Below are 21,898 nucleotides of genomic sequence, written 5' to 3'. Positions count from 1 at the left end.
CAACTTCTTTTAGACGCTGACAGATTCGACTAGTCGTTTCAAAACATTCCGGCTGCGTTAAAAGTGCCTGTATGAGAGTGAGTAAGCGTTAGTGCGAGCATGAGGAGACCCGCAGTAATGGTGATAGTGAAGCCAGGTGTCCGCCTATACTGCATACTCTCTTGTTCTCGTAGTGCCGCTTTCATAGCTGTCTTTCACGATATAAGTGGCACTAGGAAAGGGCTCTGAGCCGTCCAGTCGGATATTGCCATATCTATTAAGCGTTGACGAAGATGCGGCCGTACTGAGGGTAGGCAATATATATATATATATATATATATATATATATATATATATACTCAACTGTCTAACTTTCTTAGAGGGCAAGATTCCAATATCCCATATCCAAGTTACTGTGGTTAACCTAATGTTCACAGCAGCGAACAGGGAAGTGTCACATTAATCACCCGTGTGTTTTGCCTGCTTGCTTACACACTTGGAGCCTGTTCATAGGTGTACCTGTAGCGCGATGTTGGAACCGTTGCTGGCGCACCCTGACATCGTACCGCGCATGCGCCTGCAGCTCGGCTGTGGCCAACTACCTGGGCTGGCGCATCGTGCAAACGATGGGCCAGCACGCGACCGAGCGGTTCCGGCGGGCGCGGTTCCGCTTCGACCGCTACCGGTACCTGCTGCAGGATGTGGGCGAGATTCCACGAGAATGCGTGCGCCTCACGTCGCACCTGCTGCACTTCGCCGTGGGCCGGCTCTACTTCGACCGGCACATCTCGAGGCCCGCCGAGCGTTACAGGAAGGTGAGTCTGTGCGCACTCAAGCAACAGTTATAAAGGCGCATCGCTACAGGTAAGCTTTCAGAGGCAAATACCGGGAAGAGCGACGCTGGCTTGAACCTTCTGGTTATTTTTTAAAGCGAAGCTTTATATGTCTAGGTGAAATCGTATATGGCTAGGCGAAATCGCCTGTGTACAGAAAATAATCCTCATCAGCATTGGCACGAGCGTCGTCGTCTTCTTCCGCAGCTGGCTCGTTGGCTCGTGCTCGTGCTGGGCACACGCTCGTGCCACTGCTCCCGCGTTCGTCGTCGTCGCCTGCTTCTACAGCTGGCTGCGTTGCCGCTCATTATTCCAGCGTAGAATTTCTCTTCTCTTCTGTCGTCGTAATAGGGAGGCCGCGTTTACGGGGCTATGAGCAATTTCTTAAGGGTGTATGAGCCATTCAATGTGTTACGTAACGGACAGATTTAATTTTGAAGCAATTAATTTTGAAGAATCGCAAGCGGCAATGACGGGCGAATGCTGCTAACTACGCCACCGAGCAAACTAGTTACATCGAACGCGAGCGACAACGGCGGACTGCGGCCATACCATCAATAGATGTGGTTCTCTCCGTCGCAGCCGAACGTGTGTGTAACCTCATATTTGAAAAATGCTTTAACGAACCCTCGGTATTAGCCTAGTGATAAACACCGGGGCGGCAGGTTTCAGCGCTGGTTAACCATCTTCACGGAGTGAAAGGGCCGACGAATTTTTGTTAGTCGTTGTTGAAAACTATAGAGACAGAAGAGGTTGCGAACGCGTGGGGGAAGGCTCCTTTTAGCGCCATCTGAACACTTTTATCAATAAACCGCATCTTCAACAGTAACAACAGTGTCAGGGCAGTTAAAAAAACTCACCGACGATTACGATACTCCCTAATGCGAAATTTCAACGCAGCTCTATACGCGTTGTCATTTTCCGATATATTGGCTGTCGCGGACAATGTCTCGTGCGGCAGCGTTTCTAAACGGAGCGAAGTGTGGCGCGACTGCCTCGCTAATCGGGAGATTGCGAGAGGCAGCGCGTGGGTGACGCGTGGGCTCGATTCACAGCGGCCGCCGCAGAAGGACCTCCGCTCATGCAGCGCTTTGGTGAACGGACACTCCGCGCTACTCCGGCGCCACCTCGTAGCCACCGTCGCGGCAGAGTCCGTCTTGCACGGCACTACGCTTTTCTTCTAACGCTGTCGCCATACACTCCTCGTTTGCTTTTCGCCTCGTGGTTCCGCTGCACCCTCCTGCTCAGTTTTCCTCCTCTGCTTTCCTCCTCGCGTTCGCTTCGCTATAGCCATATTTCATCTCAAGCTGAGCTCCGCGTTCGCTCTTATCCTTCGCTGTGCTCGTTCGCTCGGTAACCACGTACGATGCCAACACTCGCCACAGGACCGGGCGCCTAAGAGCTGCGCTCTAAATTATTCGCAAGGGCAAATATACGCTAAAAGACTAGGCGTCATGCTATAAAAGCTGTAATGTCACATCCAGCGCCACAGTTACACATGCTCAGCTCTTGTAAGTTTTACTCCTACTAATGTACATATTCGTTTTCGCATTACCTTAAGCGTCATGTATTAGTGAGAGTTAGGCAAATTACGATTATTTAGGACCCAAAAAACATTATATAAGGCGAAATCCCATTTTGGATTTCGTATTAACATTATCTGGGATGAAGAGTCGGCTTATAAAAAAACACCGCATATCCACCAAGTGAATGATGATGAGTGGGCGAAGCACCGGGGGATCATTCGGGTAACCGTGAATGCCCCGACGCCGGCAAGCGGACCCAAAGGCGGCGAGCGAGCGGGAAGCGGCGGCAAAACGCCGGAAGCGTTCTCTACCTGAGGTTGGTGGCGCCGATGATCGGTTCAAGCACGACGCCGGCAAGCGGACCCAGAGGCGGCAAAACGCCGGAAGCGTTCTCTACCTGAGCTTGGTGGCGCCGATGCTCGGCTCAAGCGCGAGCTTCGCGAGCCCTCAGCTCCGGGTCCGCTTGCCGGCGTTTGCCGTACAGCTGCAGCTTTGCGAGCCCTCAGCTCCGGGTCCGCACTGCCGGCGTACGCCGCGCAGCAGCATCTTTGCGAGCCCTCGACTCCGCTTGCAGTTGAACCGCCACTTCTCGCCTTTTCATCCATATTGGGCGCGCCGTTATCAGAAGCGACCGTTATCATGCATGGCTGAAGAGAGCAAAGAGAGCGCGCATCGGGAACGAGAACGCCCTTGTGCACCGACCGTTATCATCCATGGCTCAAGGGCAGAAAAAGAGCGCGCGTCGGGAACGAACGCCCTTGTGCACCGCAGCACCCCTAGCGGACTCCATGCAAACCAGAGCTACGGACGACGACGACTACGAGGGGGGGACAAGGCTCGGCCCTAAGGTGCTTCGCCCCTAAAATCAACATGGTCACCTTTACAAAAGCTACGGTGTCTACACAGCACCCACCACATGGCTACGACCACATGGCTACGCGCAGGAAAAAAAACATGAGAGTAGGAATCGTACCTTGGCCGAATTAAGGCAGAAAGCTGCGTGTTACTTCGTTGCTTGAATTGGCTAAATATTTGCAGCGCGAAGCACGGAACAGATTTCCCGCCATCCTACCTATGTCTTGTTTTGTTCCGTCTTCCACGCTGTATATGTAAGTACTACTCGGCGCACGCCCGCCCGGGCGGCCTTATCTTGAAAGCCATCTGCGGCGGGGGCAGAGTCCGCCCTGCGCTGCGTTCTCGCGGCTGAGTCTACGTTGATGTGAGCGGCGGCACGAAGGTCACTTCGCTCGCTGCTGCTGCCGCGCATTACTCACTACAGCGTTTTGACAGCGAGTTTCCGCGGTCATCGAGTGAGATGCGTTCAGGATCGCTCTTGCGCGCGTGACACCATGGTTCTTAATTTAGTTAATATGCGCATGTTTACAAGTTTATATACGGCCTGTAAAACGACTATACTTACTTCATATAGCTGTCCACTAATTTGCAATCGCAATCGATGCTTCGCCTTTCGAGCGAAACTGCGACATTTTTCTTCTTATTTTTTTTTGCACGACATCCTGTCTCCAAGCTCTCATGCGCGCACGCAAGTGGTCTTGATTGCTGTCCTCGTTCGCAGCTCTACGACATGGCGGAGGAGCTGCGGGACGCCTTTGCAGTCCTCATCGACCTGAACACCTGGATGGACTCTGACACCAAGGAGAGGGCGAGGCAGAAGGTATCCGTGCGCGACTAAGTTAGGGCCACGACGACCGGTTGAGCACTACAGCATATTGCACTCGCAAAACTATTTCGTGAGATCTTAGGCCTTCATTCGTAAGCGGATGCGCTTTTTTAATTTTTTTTCTGGCCAGCTGCACCACCTGCAGATGAACATCGGCTTCCCTCCCTGGATCAAGAGCGACCGGGACCTGGACGAGTACTACAAGGACGTGAGTACACGCATACGGCACATAGGCAAGAAAGCGTCAGTGCTGATGAGAGCATGGGCGCTATAACGTAAATGATTCCAAACTGTTTTGATTCCAAACTCCTGACGTCAAATTTACGTAACCACCGACGCAAGCATCGGGCGGTGACCCGCAGCATTGTCTGAACAACCCAAAAAAAAAAACACTCTGCTTGTTTATAGGAGGTCACCTTTGTTCGCTTTCATAACCAATAACATCGTCTACACTCCGCGGTTTTTCTTATCTAATTGGCTGACAAGAGACGAGGAGCACGCTCTAGTGGAGAGGGTTTCGATGGGGCCGAGCCAGCCCAGTGAAAATAGATAACCGCATCAAGAGGGTGGCGCCGGCTTCTCCGATTGGTCCGCTTCGCCTTACTTAGCTTGCGGTCGCTGGTCGAAAATCGCGGCGGCGTGCAACGGAAGGATAAGAATGCCGCTAAACCGGATCCTCAGCAAGGAAGAGTTGGCAGAGCGATGTCGTATGCATGCCGAAAGGACTCGATAACGTTTTACTGCCACGCAAAAAGGTTTATCATGCGCAAATAAATACATGCTCACCGGCAGGTGCGAGTAGCGAGGGCCTGAGCGATCGGCGGGCAGCGATCTTCTATTCCTTTCGGAACGGGGCAGTCTGTGGCTATTCAGAAAAATCTTCAGTTTTGTTCGGCATATTATTGCATTTTTTTCGCGTACACGTCACTTTGACGTGGTGAGTTTTTGCGGTTTTGTGAGGTCGCGTGACAGACAGGCGAAGTGGGCGTAGCCAGAAAACAGTGGACCAATAGCAGAGGGCTAATGGTGAAAAGGCGTCGAATCAGGAATGATATGTTTCTTTTGTGTGGTTTAATCATGCATGATCATTGTGTACACGTTATATCAGATGGGGAGCTATCGCGGTTTTCGTGATTGCAGAAATTGGAATCAAAACGGTTTGGAATCATTTTACGTTATAGCGCCCCATTTTAAGTATAACTTCATTAGCGATTATTAAACGAATAACTTTTGCTTGCTGCAAAGCATGCCAAAGAAAGGCCAAGTGATTAAAATTAATGCAGAGCCCTCAACGAAGGCGTCCCTCAGAAATGACTGTGCGATTTCGGGACGTTGAAGCCCATGGCTTAGTAGTCATGCACTCGGGGCCTCTTGCATGCCGCGATTGCAAGGTGCATGCAACGTGAACTGCCGCGCACCATTACAAAATTTCCCTTTGCCGCCTTTATAAACTCACATCGGCGTGCCGCCGTTAGATGTCGCCCCCATCATGGCGCACCAACCGGCGGCTATCACACGCAAACATCAGTTTCGCCGCGCCAGGACTTAATTAAACAAACATGCGAAGCTCAAAACACAAACTATGCCTGTGAGCACAGTAATATGTTTCCTTTATTGTCACTGTCTTCGCATCAACAGAACGGGTACCAGCACACCACAAACAAATTTCGCTGCCGTTCGCAGGTTCGTGACCAAATTCAGCGCTTTACCGCGCTCTTGTGCGCCCCTGCCCAGCAAAAACAATGAATGAAATATACTGAAATACTAATACAAATTGTTGCAATGCCGATCACTCGAACGGTAAGCGCTGCGTCAGTGTAGCTTAGGAACTGTGCACCCCGTTCGGGCTAATTTTGTCCGCCTCGCGCAACTATCATTCGAAGCCCAGTGAGTGACACCCCGCTCCGTTACTCGTATTCCTTACACTAGTTCACTTTGCCTTCTGACAAACGCAGGTTCCGGATCTGCGCAAGGAGGAGTTTTTCATCAGCCTCCTGCGCACGCTCAAGATTTACAACCGCATCATGTTTGCCCGCCTGCGTCGCTTCAAGAAGGCCGAGGACTTCGGGTGAGTGATGTGTGGAGTTAGTCCATGTGTTTCTTCGATGCTTTCGTGATGATAGTTCTGAACGGTTTACGAAAACCGATTCTCATCTCAGCTTGCCGTATAGAATACTCGAGTGGGATTTTCATTTTCATTGTTAACGTGGCTGTTCGACAGGAATTCATTAAATTTCAATGCGGGGAGTGCATAAATGCAAATATACCTGCACAGAAATAAGCTAAACTATAGTCATCGTTCCGTGGCATGGCATAATGGCAGATGTATACAATTTCAATCTACAATTTTACACTGTAAGTTAAATGCGCGTACAAATGTTCGTAAGTAGAGTATGCGTTCTTTCGATCATATTTGCACCGCCAGTTGACGTTACAAATCCATAACATATGCCCCGATGCACTTCCTTGGAGTTTCTCTCGAAAAACTTGCGTCTTAAATAAATCGATGCAATCGCCGAGTATTAACCGCTTCAGGTACAACTAGTTGGCACGGTAATTATCAAAAACGACTAATAGCAGCATTAAAGAGGCGGTGCTTAGCTTGGCGCCAAATCCGAGCAAGCAATTAGAGCTCGGCGGGTAGTTTGTACAGAAAAACCGGTTGAGTGACTAGTGCAGGAGCCACAAGGAGATACAATGGATCGGTGCACTCCAACAAACGTCAGAGACGTCGATGGCACTGGAAGATTAGTAACAGTGGCGGACTATCTTGCCGCTAGTTACATGAGCACCAGCTAACGCCATTTTCGTTGCTAATTGAGCCAACGTAGGCGACACGGATTACAACTGATACCATCAAGCATATTGCTTAATGCCCTGTCCAAGGTGCCGTTGCCGTTTTTTGCTACAGACTCTGGATCTCGCCCTTGATCTCTTCGCAGGTGGATTCCGCCCTACCCCTCTACCGCGATGCACTACAGCCTACTGGGAAACTATATGCGTGCGTACTGTCCGCTGCTCGTATCGCCTTTCTTTCTTTTTTTTCAATTTTGCTATCTCGAGTCAAATGATCTAGTGAGCCCTGTGTCCAGTACAAAGCGTTCCCCTTTAAGTGGTTTATATTCCTCCTCTTTCTTCTAGTTCTCCCAGTCGACTACATTCAGTACCCGTTTTTTCTACTGGACATGGCCCCGTAAGTGTTTCAGGTGCAATTATCCTGTCGGTGTGCTCGAACCTAACATTCGCTGACTGCTGCCCGTTCTAAAAAAAACGGCCCTCTCTATCCCGCCGCCCCTCCACCCCTTCAAACCTTGGCCCTTCCTTTTTTTTTTCATCTTGTTGTACGCCTTCGAGTGTTCGAAAAAGTAGTGTGTCCGCTCAGGGTGCATCACGTAAACAATGAGCTCGGCCAGGAGGCATGAGCCTCTACCAAAGAGGCCCGAACTGTAGCCTTGATTTCTTTGGAACTAAGAATTAAAAATGGTTCCTCTTCCTCTTTCCCGCGCTCAATATAAACCTACAAGGAGCATGCGCCCCTAGGGCAACAACACGATCACTCAGCCAAGGAGCGGTAAGAAGAAATTATTCCTATATACATGAAACCAGAGGGGTCGGGGGAGGTCGAGTGCGGGCCGACTGAGCCCTTGCGTCTGATAAGATCATCATAACTAGTTCGCTTCACGCGTCTGCGCGAACCCGATTTTATAACGATGCAGCACAGCTTAACACAGTAATCGGCGTCGTTCAGGCAAATTGGAGCTACTACTATAGCTGTTCCAAGACGTAGATTACCGCACGCTGCACGAGTTAACCGCGAGAAAGAGTGATAGCGTTTCCTTTCGCTTATGCTGCTGTGAAAATGCGGCTCACAAATCTATTACGATTTTCATCGTTGCCTCTGGACAGACCGATCAATTTCGGCGCCCTCGGAACCATCATGGGGCAGCAGCTGACGTTCGGCTTCGGGGAGCAAGGTGAGGCCATGCTTTCGCGGTCAAATAAAGGGACACTTAAAATAGAAACGGTAAATGAGTTTTGACTAAGGAAGTACTCTTTACACAAGTATATTCTCGTTAACTTCGCAGAAGGAGGTTGATTACCAGAATATAAATAATTTCGAACGTCGAATGCTTCAAGTGGCAGAATCCCAGCGTCGATATGTCTTCGTGACGTCCCGGATTTCAAGGTATCTTCTCGTGTTTAGAGCGTGTTGGCAGAGAAATGGTTCTGCTAGCTTGCTTGTTAGAGTACTTAGTTCCTTCAGAATACGATGAAGTCATTTTGTTTTTGCCGGTAAATAGTTAGCTGGACCAGATTAGACAGTTTAAAAATCAGTGACGTCACAGTGCACTGGTGCGGGGACTTCTAAACTGACGTGACCATCTGTGTTTCGCTGTTGTCTCTTTTCTGGCTTACCAAGCGTATTCTCAATCGAAGATTGGCTGTTGTGGCGTTGTAGAACTCCGAGTTAATATTGCAGCGCACTTTAGTTATTTCTTAAGTGTTTGTTTAATGTAGAAGAATATCTTGATATATGTTGCTACACTTAACTATACTGCTGTCTCGTACGCTCCTTTGCAGAGAGAAGCGAAGAGGGCGCAAAAAAATGGTTTAACCACGTCAGACTAACTGCTGCAGAAACTAAAAAGTTGTCACAGTTTCACCTGAAAGGCGAAGCATCAATTGCCATAGCAAAATTGTAGAGAGCTATACGGAGTAATGATATTAGCTTTATCAGCTGTATAAACTGACATGCAGCAACACCGGCAACACGCAGAACCGTTGTCGACGCCGTCGGCGTTTTGCCCGCGTTCGCTCAAAATTCGTGCGGCGTTGGTGACTGTTTCCGGAGCCTCTGATATAAATAGGCACTTAGTGCCGCAGCTAAACGTCGCCTCCCTTCCCTCCCCCTCCCCCTCTCCCCCACGGCCTCTCGCGCGTCGGAAGAAGGCGCGTTTGCTCTACATATATGGTGATTGTAAAGGAGGAAAGAGACGCCTACTTCTGCAGCCCTTAAATGAGCACGCCGCAGAACGCGCGTTTGTTCTCCGTCGTGCGTTCACTCCCCGTGATAGCGCGCGCCCCTCGCGCCCTTTCACTCGCACATACAGCGTTCGGCGCGCGCGGCGACAATTTCATCTCCATTGACGTCATACGGAACCTCACGGCGACGGCGACGGCGACGCCGACGGCAGAAATCTGCTTTTGAGTGTCCATATAATTGCTATCGTAATAAAATAAAAAGGAAGATCGGTATAGTGAGCAGTGTCGAACCCGAATTACTAGCCTGCGCGCTCAAGAGACATTCATTAAATTACTTGACATTCTCATTGGAATGTATTGATACTTATTACTTGTTTTAAATGCGTGAGCATTTCTGTGGTTACCCAACGAGAAAACTGTCCGTGCGTCCCGCCGCCCGTCGCGTAAGACGGATCACTTTCATGATGGAGCCCACAGCAATGTTTTCGGCAGCTGTGGAAGACGACGAACACGCGAGCAGTAGCAAGTAGTAGCACAAGCGCGTCTCTCTGACTACGCGACGTGACCAATCAGGCACGCACTAGGCAAACCTTTAGTAAGCCAGAACTGTGGAGCAGCCGTGGCTTCGGATCGGAGCGTCACCAGCGCACCTGACGCCGCCACCTGCAGTAGTTTGCAAGGTCGATCCACATCGGTCGCGAAGCATCGGGCGAAAAGCGGCTCAGAACAAATTGTCACCGACATCAACAAGGGTGCATGATTACGAGAGCAGCGATTGAAGCGCGACTATGTTTGTAGGGAACAAAGATTAGGAAAGAAAAAGCGTTTTGTAATTAAAGAGCGACACCATTAGATTCATTCAACGAAAATAAAATTCCTAATCAATTTTATATACGCATGGCGAGAAAAGGAGAGAACTCTATTTTACTTGATAGCGTCCACCGTAAGAGCGCCCATCGATAGCGGCGGGCGTTGACGCCGCTATCACTTGCAATGCAATGCAGCTCTTGAAGTGTGCAGAAAGGCGCGCTCGTAAAGTTCACCTGTTACAATACCCCCCCCCCCCCCCTCACATGTTGTGTTGTTTTCCTTGTCGACGTTTGTCTAAATTTGGTGACGCGGGTAGTTTCATTGTTTCTAAACCTGTTCAGTCAAAAGCAGTGAGTTTCGACCGCCTAATAATTGTTTAGTGTGGTGATTTTCGTGCGACAGCGCTGGCCGACGGGCTTGCCCTCCGACGAAAGGACGAGCCCTCTACGCCAAAAACGTTCGTCGGCCTCCAAAGAAAGTATGCTCTGTGCAGGGATGCGATTTTGACACCCATACGGCTGACCTTTTCCTGCATCGCTTTCCGCGCTGAAAGCTCGGAACGCCCATCAAGTCGAATTGCGGGGCATTTCAATATACAGCTGTAATGACAGGCCTCCGATAACAATTTTTGTGCCTTTGAGATGACGTCACTTCTGTTTTTTAACGGATATGACGTCACATTATTTCTTCCGCCGGAAGTGTTCCCTCCTCACACAGATGGTGCTAAGCCCCATGAACCGCTGATTAACAGCCATGTTTGAACGTATGAGCTTCTATGGAAGCTTCGCTACCAGGTATATTTACCTTGTAGTTTGCTTGCCTCATCAGTTCACGTTGCGCCGCCTTCCGCAGCAGTTCGTGTCGCCGCCATTTGGTCGCCACAGCGCTGTCGCATTTAGCGTAATGGCGCCAAGACAACTGCAGCCGCTGAGCAGTGCTAGGATTACCAGCAGTGTTGAGTGTGAGCACTCAACACCACGTCCTTACTACGAAATGCTTACGCATCACTCAGATAACTCCCTGAAGAGGTTCTACATAATTCTTGTTTATTTATTATTTATTTATTTATTTATTTATTTATTTATTTATTTATTTATTTATTTATTTATTTATTTATTTATTTATTTATTTATTTATTTATTTATTATTTATTATTTATTTATTTATTTATTTATTTATTTATTTATTTATTTATTTATTTATTTATTTATTTATTTATTTATTTATTTATTTATTTATTTATTGTGCTCTCGGGGCCGAAGCATTACACAGGGTACTCATTGTCATAACGTTGACAAAAAAAAAGGATGTAAAACACGAACTCTGAAGGGATGCGATAAATTCGAATAGAACTTCGACAAATAAATAGAAACGTTAATAACAATAAAATGGAACAACACAGAAGAGATCGAGTGAATATTGTGACCATTAGATACAGTTAGTCAAAAGTGCTCTTGAAACGTTGGTGGTCCGCTCTTCAGATGTTCTTGGAAGTAATTTGTTGCGGAAGGTCTTGCAGAAGGGGTTCGCAACCTTCATTCTGGCGTCAGTGAGTGATTGGGTGTAATCGTTTGTAGTAGACGAAGTCGTTGCGCTGCAAACAATGCAGTTATATCATCAGACTGCTTGCACAAGGCAAGTACAAGGTGAATCCCGCTTGTCTAGAGTGGTCGAGTGGCAGGCTGCGGACTGTGCGAGCGGCTGCACCACATGCGTTCCAGATCACTTTGTTCTATAGAGCGTGGACCGAGCATGCGGCATGAACACGCGTGGTCCTGCGTTGTCCTGTACTTTTTTTTTATGCTAAAGCAATATATGTCCCATTACGCGAAAATCCGCCGGCGTTTGCGTGACCGACATATGGTACCGAAAATTTCCGAAGGCGCAAAGTGTAAAAACACGTCAAAACATGCTCGGACTGATGTCAAATTTTTCAGGGAAGTTTCTGTAAACAGGGGAAATTAATGGCCATGAAAAGAAAATTTGGCGCATTTTGGTCTGGCCGGGAATCGAGCCCGGGCCTCAAGAATGCGAGACGAGCACGCTTCCCGACGCCACGGCAGCTCCACAGTTCTGGCTGACTAAAGGTGGGCCTAGTGCGTGCGTTAATGAGCGCGTTCCTGATGCTCCGATGTCTACAAACGGTTTAATACTTGCGCATTCCCACACGTAAGCAGTCCCAAGTGCGTCTGCCAAAATGTCCTCGGGTACAGTGGCGAGCAAATCAGCCGACTGAGGCACCCTAGATAAGTGTAATTCACACGTTGCTGTATTAAAGGAACGAGATAGGAGAAGCTAAATGAAGGCGAAAGACTTAGTAACCCTGTCACTTAAAATGGGGAAGCAAGGTGAGCATAAGCGATGCAGGCAGAGAAGACGAACCGTATCGGGATGGTGAAGAACTCTTCCCAGACAGGTGAGGCGCAAGAAAAAGGCGGGTTTCACCGCACCAGACAAACTGCTGCAGGAAATAGAAGTGAGAAGACATGTATAGTGACCAGTGTCGAACCCGGATATCCTAGCTTAGCAATCTGATCATACCGCAACGGTAATCACTGGCAACTTACCGATATTTCTGTACTCGAAATATTAACCACAGACTACAAACTGTAAATGTTTGTGCCGCATGATTTTTGTTGATTTGGCTATTTCCGAAGGCCAGTTCCTGTGCGCTTAACGTACATTCTGCTTTCACATTTTATCTATAACCTATTGAACGCTTACAGCCACTTGTAATCGTCTGTGTTGTTAAAGAAGCTAGACCTTTGCCGCGCGGGCATTGCTTGCCCTCGAAGCAGGCTACTGCACGTAGATTCTCCCTCATGTCGACGCAGAACCCCACGTACATAGTTCACTTCTTTATGCAGGCAAAGCAGAATCAATGTATAATAAGTCTATGCGGACACGATTACGTGTGCCTTTTAACGTTTGCAGAAGCACGACGTCTCATACGACACCGTATGCATGCGCTACAAATTTCCAAGTTTTCCATGCTGGCCAGCATAGCGGTATAATTAAAAGTCATTCTCCCAAAGAAGCATCAAAAGGAATTTTTCTAGCGACAAAAAAAAGTATAACACGGTAATACAAAGATCACTGGTACCTGTTCGCGAACGAAAACTGAAGGCAAATTGAATAGCGGTTAGTGGAGCTAACTGTTCGGTAAATAGGGTTAGTTACCGTTTCTGTGGCTTTGTAGACTAGACCAGTTTCGATTTCGACAGGTTTCAAATTGCGAAATATACGAACAGTTGCAACACGGACGCAGTTGCACCAATCACTTAAACCGATCGACGGCGCATAGCGTAATTGCATCATTGATCAGTTTGCGAGAAACGCACGATGTCAACTATCGGTTCGAAAGGCGTCGAATAGAATGCGTTTTTTTTATTATTTCTGTGAATTCGCGCATGAACGCTATGGAAGCAGATGCGGCAGTTGTTTCAGCAGTGATGAGCACGCCTATATGCAATGGGTTTCACCGCAATACACACACCAGGACGTTTGACGCGAGAGAAGCGCGTATTTAGCTGTTCCGCGTGCTTAGCCCGACCTATCGTAACGTGAAACATGCCAAAACCAATGAATACGGCGGACGTACTATCATTTAAAAAATTGCTGGATCCATCTAACGTGCCTGTAAAAAGTTGAAGGGGTGCGTGGGACGTACCTTTCGCCACAGTAAATATACTGCCACAGGTGTTATCTGTGGCTGGGGAACTCCGGCCCTTCATGCAAGACAACTTCTATTCGACCCACTACCACGCACTAACTCCCCCCACCTTCTTTTTTTTTTTTTTTTTTGCTGTCGGCCGTCTCTGTCATCATTATCGATTATGTGACTGAACTCACCCGCAGGCGCGCTGTACGATGAGCACGGCAAGCTGGTGGAGTGGTGGTCTCGCGAGACGCACCGCAAGTTCGTCACCGGCGCCCGCTGCCTCTCCGAGCAGTACGACCAGTTTAACAACCCCATCACCGGCATGAAGGTAAATAGTACGGACTGACGCTGATCGGATCGGAGACCCTAGAGCGCCATTATCAACGGTGTTTCAGCTCTGCGGTGCCATTCTATACTGCGAAGCGGTAAATTTAACTTCTCGTCTCTCGAAACTTGAAACTTAGACGTATAGCTCTCGAGTGTTGCCTTTTATTCCATGCTATACGAGTCCCGGTCAGCACTTCTCGAAATAACGCTTTCGTCACAGCGCTTCTTCTAAAGACGAACCCACTAACGTTACGTATTAGTACAGAGCTCCAGGCCTGTTATTATCGGAAAGACGGGAACCTCGGCGGCTTCAACTAAATATCAGTTCTCTAAAAAAATCCACTATTCTTGCACAGCCGAATCGGGGAATTTCTTACGCGTAGCTTTTCGCTAATAGCTTATGCATTCCATTCCGCCAACAGTGCTAAATGTTATTCTATGACAACCATTCCAAATCAATTAAACATCTGCTAGGACCATTCATGTCGCTACAGGCTCTATTATCTGCTAAAAAGTCGTTCTATGTCTTATAAAGGAGCATTTCTGCCTCAAACCAGCGCAAAATCGGCCATAAAGAAGTTCGGTAATGTGGCAAAACGTCCTCATGCTACTTTACGTACACATTTTTCTTCAGATACTGATGAATTTCTCAGTATCAAGAAGAGGATCTCATACCCATAGCTTGAAACGGCTCAGTATAGCAAGTTTGATTTTTCCACAGCCATGTAATTCTGGATAAGAATGACAGAACGCACTAGGTTCCTTCGAAAGCACTCGAAAAACCAGGTCAGCGTTTATATTTTGCTTCGGTCACCAACTGAGCAATGTGTATTTTCCAACTTCCGAACAATCAAATGAAATTTACCCAAATAACCACAGTGGAAGGATATTTAATATCACTAATTCATGCGACGAAAATATGAATATCGGATATTTCAGGCACGGTATTCATCCCTGACATTCCACCAGAAAAAACACCTACGTCGTTCAGCCACAGCAGTTGAGAAAACGAGAAAAAGTGAGAAAGGCACGTTGATTCAAGGTAGCTACGAATAGATAACTAACCGAGGGAGTAGGCAGTTCTATGAAACCCGCGGTTTCTTCGCATTCTCAGTGCCGTACTCGATCCCCATCTAAAACAACAAAATACCTGCAACATTTTCCTCCCGTATGTGATGTCCATATTCTATACTTATTCTGCGTGTGCTTGTTTTTGTGCTTGTGTGTGTGCTTCAATTTCTAAGAAAAGCTCATTTAACCTCTATGATCCTCGCAGCTAAGCGTCAACAACACCCTGGAGACGAGCATCGCCGACAACGCCGGCCTGCGACTCGCGTTCAAGGTATGTGACGACGAGTAGGCACCGATGAGCCGACCGCGTACTGAATCCTCCTCCCCGACGCAGGCATTCCGGGTGTACATGACCAAGTACGAGGAGCGCTACGGCATGTACTCCATACCCGGCATGGAGCCTTGGACCATGGAGCAGGTCTTTTTCATCGCGTACGCTCTGGTGAGCAAATGTCACGCTTTCGGAGCCTAAACAGCTTTCCATTGAGGAACGAGAACGGGTTGCCTCTCGACTGTTGCACGTTCGTATAAAACGAGGTTTTCTGCTGTTCCTGGTGCTTTTGAGAGCAATATGGCTATCTATGAGAACAAGAGAGCAACATACAGGGTGCCCCCAACTATCGTGCACGAAGAATTAAAATATGCATATACCACGTAGCTGGACAGAACCAAGGTAATGTTGTCATAACACCTTGTGTTTGGCGCAGCATAGCCTTAGTCGCTTTTGCGCCACTAAACCCCAAATAACTAACTAACAAGGTAATGTTGTTTGCCGTCGCTTAAAGATACTCGGATTATTCTTTACATTCCGGCTAATTACTCAATTACCCTTAATTAATTAATCCACTTCTCAAATATTAAAATTAGATTAAAAGTGTCAAAGAGAATTTTTTTTAATGCGAAACTCCCTACACAGCTTTCTGTTGCTCAATGCGGGCTACGGGCTACGTAAGTGTTTTTCCGAGCGAGAAAGAAGCCCGCGAATGCTCGCAAAATTGCGACTCGACTGGCTTCTCGAGGCACTTTGCGTGTATTAGCGGGCTCGGAAAAACACTTTTATGTAGCTCGTACTGAGCAACAGAAAGCTGTTGCGATATTATATAGTTCCTAGAATTATGCTGCTTCCTCAACTCGGCTTCGTGCTAGTAAAGGGAAGTTTATTCATACAATAGACGTTCTGAAAACCTAAGAGTTACAGGTGCTTATGTACCACTTCCTTTACCTTGCGTCAATAACATGAGTGAGTGCATGATGCCTCTCACAACGTGTACAATACTGCGAACAGGCATATACGGTACCAACTGCGAGCAGTGTACCTTACGCATGCCTTATGCGTCGAAGCGATCGTCCTGTGTGTTATTACAAAAGCTTTTTAAGGATTGTGAACAGCATGCATCCTTTACTTAACTAACGTGATCGTGGCTAGCTGTGCCTATTGACTGCGCCCACGCAGGCTGCGTTCGAGTGAGGCCCTGGCTTGCGGTTCTTACTCCCGTATTCTAGAACGTCGCTCAACTCAACACTCCACCGCGACTCAAGAACGTTGAAGGCAGCGCCGCGCCTCGACAGAAATGTTCACTACGCTTCATTGACACTCCCCGTCAATTCTTGAGAAGCGTAGCCAGGTCGAAACGCTGCGACCAACATTCTTGAGTCCGGATGAAGTGCTCAGTGGATGATGGTTTGTGAGAGTACGGGGGTTAGTAGGACTATGTTTTTAAAAACAATGTCCTCATAGCTCACTTCACGCGGAGTTAGTGTATCTGGGATCTCATTATCTTGTAACCACTTCCAGAAAAAAAAGGTCGGTTGGGTGACTTGTAGGCGTCCTATGAACGTGAAAATTGTAGGCAATCATTCCTCTCCATGCCGACAACACGTAGCAATAGTCAACAGCCAAGGACATAATTAATAAGGAGTGTAATTAGCGGTAAATCAAGTGGAATGCGAGTGTCAGTGTCGCTGTCGTCCTGCGCCGTGCCACCGTTAAGTGTCACCGAACTTAGCTGCCGCACACTACCCCAGATCCCGCGAAGTGCCCGAGTTGTCCTAGGGAGCCTACATGCAACGGTGTTGCATGTTTGCTCCCTAGAGTTGTCCGATAGCACAAAGGGCAGTGCCTTGCTATTTGAGGCATTGTCTGGTTGCACAAGGACAAAAACATACCGGAGGCATCATTGGCCACAAGATGAGGCATGTGTATGCTGTAGCAAAAATCTGGACATCACTCAGCACATCTAATCGAATGCGAAGGGAAGAAATTGATACTACCGGATCCGTTACAGGCATAGGTAATGATATACAAGGCAGGAAGATAAGTTTTGAGGTAAAAGAAAAAGGTTAAGCAGATGTATAAAAAATGCTAGAATGAAAAGCATGTATAGGGTACCTGATTAATTCAAGCAGGCTAGGTGACTATTTGTCACCGCCCCGTTTCAAAGGGGTTCGTGGTTTTGGCACGTAAAACCCCAATTTTTTTTATGAAACGTGAATGGAAAGTGAATGGAAACATTAACCGGTCAGCAGTAGAGATAAGCAAGCGACGTTTAGAGAGAAGATAGGGGGAGAAGTGAGGGAGTGAGATAAGACAGGGAGACATAGACAAATTGCTAGAGTGATAAATATCTATAGAATACTGGGGCGCAGCTGTGCACTAGCTCCCAGGAAAGAGGTTTAAAAATACCCGATACGGAAAAGTTGTGGTAAGGTCGCTAAGAAAGACGTGCTGGTTTAATTAATAAACATAAATGAAATTGTCCGATGGCAGGATTTAAACAGAGGACCCCTAGCATAATAGCTCGTTCTTACTTAGTTCACGTTTACTTCAACTCATATACTGCCACTAAAGCTATGAGTGTTACACTTCATGCAATATTCAAACACGTTGCGATCGCACTTATTGCTTTTCATGTTTCAGCTCTGTTATTGTTTCGCACTTTTCATATTTAATCTGAGAAAATGTAAAATAAAACAAATGCGCTGTCGGTGTTTGGTTTGACGTTTGTGGGCTGCCATTCTGAAAACTATGAGGAATAATTTTGTCAAGAATATAAGACCCGGTAATCAGCAACTTTAGTGACAGACTGATGTGGCAATATAACCCGCATATAACGCATGCCATATATAAGCATGGCACGGCATATAGCATACATATACCTAAGTATATACGGAACCTCATGGCGACGCCGACGATGGCAAAAATTCACTTGGACTGTCCATATAGTTGCTATCACTATAATAACCTGCGCCGAAGGGCACGTTACAGAGTACCAAACGCTGAAAAAGAAATGCTAAGAGCAGCCAGCCTACGTGAAAGCCCTCACTAACAGTGTTCCTAATAGCGTCAACCTGTGGTGTTGGTTGGCGCTGTCAAATCATTGCCGTGCTTAGGGGCAGACGCACATATTGTACCGACAATCGCAGCCAGATAGTACTCTACTGCTTCTTGACTAACAAGTCGCTATCTGGTCGGATATTTCCAAGGAAAAGGCAAAGCATGGCATTTTAATAAATCGGTCATTTCGTTAATTTTCTAATTTGTTTCAATAATGCGGTCCATTTTACCCTCCGATACTTGCCTTAGCTGTCCCCATTTTTAAACCAGACTTGGAAGCTAGCCTAGCTGGTAAAGGTTATTAACTGAGACCAGCACGCCAAAAGACGAACATGGAGACAAATACAGAAGGTGTCATTCATTGTCCCTCTTTTCTATTTTCGTCAGCCTTTCATCCGACAGCGAGTTCAACCATTTCACGTCATGACCAGTCAACCAACCAGATACGCTTTCGCTATGGCATTACGTGTTCTCTTTTACAATGCGTAGAACAAATGACGCTAGCGCATCTCTATAGCGTTCTCTAACTATACTTCCTGTTTCTCTGTGTTCCTTTTAACACCAGTCGCGTTGCGAGGTCTCCCGGAAGCGCTCCATGTACTTCTACCTGCGCCCCCGAGACCAGATACCCAACCGCTTCAGGTGAGTTGTTATCGATGTAACATCCGCCAAGGATCTCATTTCACTCACATGGTTAGGTCCAGAGACGCGTTCTCTCGCGCCACGTCGCCCGTATCAGTAGGAAGTTGTGTTTTTCCTGTGAATATTCCGCAGTCATCATGCGAGGTTAACATTGCGCCATGTTGATCCACAGGGGTCGAACAAGCGATTTCTCGGGATTGGACCCGACGTTTCGCGTTTCCTCAGTCCTGATTTGTTCTATTTTTAGGAGCGAAGCTCATTATAGCGGCACCCGTTCCGTCCCCGTCGTAGTAGTAGTAGTGTGTAACCAGTCTGAGAAAAATGAGAAAAAAAAATTCCGAAGTTGTGTCCGTAGTGCGGAATCGAACCAGGGACCCCTCGCTTCCGAGCGCGCGGCGTTAGCCCACTACGCCACGAAGCGCACATAGACACACGCACCACGATGGCAATAAATACCCAACATTAACGAAAGGCCGCGTTTCTAGCGCGTTTCTAACGCGTTTGTGCTAGCGCGTTACGGCCCGTGTAAGAAGCTGGTGTAAGACGCTGTGGCATCTCCGCCTTACCTTCAACGCGTTTCGAACGCGCTGCCCAAGGCGGTGGCAAGTCAAGTTCAAGTCGAGGAGCGTTTATGAATACGGGGGGTATACTCTCTCAGCAGTCATGTGATGGCGTCGGCAAACGCGGTGCACGTTCCGGCATGTGTAAGTGACTGCGTAAGACGCTGTGGCCGCTCCCCCTTACTAGAGAGTACTGCACGTTTCTAACGCGTTTGTGCTAGCGTCCCCTTAAGCGGGAGATCCGATGATTCCCTCCGGAGCTTCGCCCACTCATCATCATTCACCCCATGGATATGCTGTGATTTTTTTTAGCTCTTCCCGGATTAGATTTTGAACAGATGTATAACTACCCAACAATTTGGACGGGGGAACGGCCGCCGCGCAGCACAATTGGTAGTGCACCGCATGCACGCGTAATGGGGAGGTTGTGGGTTAGGCTCCCGCTGGCTGCAAGTGTTTTTTTTTTTTTCATCCACTTTAATTTCCCTTTAACCTATCAATTCTAAACTTAAATTTCAAAATGACAAATTATTTCTGCTATCCTTTCCTTGGCTACATTATCTGTTGGCTTCATGTGATCGTTACTGGCAAAAATCGGGCCGCTCGATTCCCCTTCTTCTCGTTCTTACAAAACTAATGTGTTACAAGCATGCATCCGCGACAATCTGGCTGCATGTCCACAGAAGCCAGCATTTAAGGATAGTCATCAGCGTGATAGCAAAAAAAAAACAAAAAAAAAAAACAGAAGGCAGACGTAGCGTGAACACTCAATCGCGGACGACACTTGCGTGCGAGAAATTTTGTCAATGTGGGCTGCGTTCCGTGCACGTACGGTGCAAAAGCTGTTCAGCGAGTAAAAACAAACCATTTCAGCAATGCTTTTGAGCGCAAGCACCACCATTGCAGTGGTTTCGACCCCCCCCCCCCTTTTTTTTTTTCTTGTAAGTTTCTTCACGTGTGCTGTCGACTTCTTTACGTTGTTTTTCAGAAATGATGTCGCGTGGCCCCATTACGATGCAGTAATTGTTTGCAAACAGATGTTGAGTTATAGAAGGCATTCTATTAGACGACACCCTGCTGCCTCTATAATTGACATTCAGAAGTCTGGCACGCGTTTTAACTACATGGACGGCGAGATCTGAGGCAAGACTTCGGTTTGAATCTACGGGTCACCGTTACAGTATTTACTTCTCTACATTTAAGTCATAGGACACGTGACTATCCCTAGACAGAAATCCGGCGTAAAAATGTTGAAGTCAACGGGGCACGCAGCCGTAAACTGCAGCATATGCAATGAAACCCGACTGTTTCGTGTAGAGCAAGACCTTCTGCACTTTCTCATTTGCAAGCCACGCTCGCATGCTTTGCAGGACCATCATCCCGCTGATGAACTTCGAGAGGTTCTCGGCCATCTTCAACTGCAAGGCAGGCACCATCATGAACCCAGAACAGAAGTGCATCGTGTGGTAGCCAGCCTGCTGGCGAATATAAGTGCGCCATAAAGTTAACCGATGTCGCGGTTCTCTCTGCCTTTCTTTAACGATGCCCTACTTCTTGTTCAGGTGATGTCCTCCAATGAGCATAACATAATTCTTTGCTTATTGTGTGCGCCAGGCGTGGCAGCATATCGGACGATTTGTTTTACATTGGTGTTGCTATCGTGGTTCGTTATCTGCACCAAATCCGCGTACAATAATGCATTATTTCAAGCTATAATTTCTGTAAATATTAGCAAATAAAAAGTTCACCCCGATTGTCGTTTTCGCGTGCCTTCTTTTTCCTGCGCTTTGACTTATGCGTTCAGTTCACCAAACCCATGAGTTTGAAGACCATTTTAACGAGGTCATTTATTGCCGAGTTCTTTATTTAGTTCGGGTCAATACTTGTAACACGCCGACTCTACGAGGAGTCCATAAAATGCTATATCTAGACTAAGCTAAGCACGCTTCCTAGTCCTTCACTTTATTCGGAATTGCGAACTCGCGCAGAAAATCTCGTAAGCTGTCTCGACGATCACATTAATTTCAAACCGCAAACGTTTCCCGAGAAATGGTGCACAGTGGCGAGAGCGACGCGGGCACATGCCCGAAGTGCCACGGCCTGGCTATATTGCACATATACACATATTACACACACAGTACATATTAAACATCTGTCCTGTGCAAGCGTGCGATAACAGCGGTCGCTATCCTCTTTTTTGAACGCAGCAGCAGTCGACCAGTATCAATTAAGTTTGCAGTTTTGCCCACAACACGAAGCAGTGATGCAATAGCTGTGGCACTAGTATATGCCACAATATATGCCACAATTCTCGCATTGTTTTATGCTGCATCATTCGGAGTACACATTCGCAGATTCCCGCGAGTTTTTAGTTCAAGATGAGAATGTCGGGTAAGCTGTATCAGGGACGCAGCCGTAGTGGTGTACGTAGCTGCAGACTGCGTTAGGCCACCATGGTAGAAAAGGACGTAACAAAATGCACAACTTACAT

The 21,898-nt window shown here is 47.4% G+C and overlaps 1 protein-coding gene across 1 annotated transcript; it reads left to right on the top strand.

Annotated features, from left to right (window-relative positions):
• Positions 1 to 409: 409 nt before the first annotated feature.
• On the top strand, positions 410 to 21,153 carry LOC119445646 (neprilysin-1-like). The gene is made up of 12 exons (XM_037709923.2): positions 410 to 794; positions 3,915 to 4,013; positions 4,150 to 4,227; positions 5,975 to 6,087; positions 6,962 to 7,020; positions 7,161 to 7,212; positions 7,926 to 7,993; positions 13,671 to 13,801; positions 15,077 to 15,142; positions 15,206 to 15,313; positions 18,771 to 18,847; positions 20,778 to 21,153. The coding sequence occupies exons 1-12, from the start codon at positions 606 to 608 to the stop codon at positions 20,875 to 20,877; spliced, it is 1,140 nt and encodes a 379-aa protein (XP_037565851.2). The 5' UTR covers positions 410 to 605; the 3' UTR covers positions 20,878 to 21,153.
• The last annotated feature ends 745 nt before the right edge of the window (positions 21,154 to 21,898 follow it).

Source organism: Dermacentor silvarum, chromosome 3, assembly GCF_013339745.2.
Source record: "Dermacentor silvarum isolate Dsil-2018 chromosome 3, BIME_Dsil_1.4, whole genome shotgun sequence".
Classification (NCBI taxonomy): domain Eukaryota; kingdom Metazoa; phylum Arthropoda; class Arachnida; order Ixodida; family Ixodidae; genus Dermacentor; species Dermacentor silvarum.
Note: the sequence above shows the minus strand (reverse complement) of the source record. Positions and strands in the feature narration are given on the sequence as shown.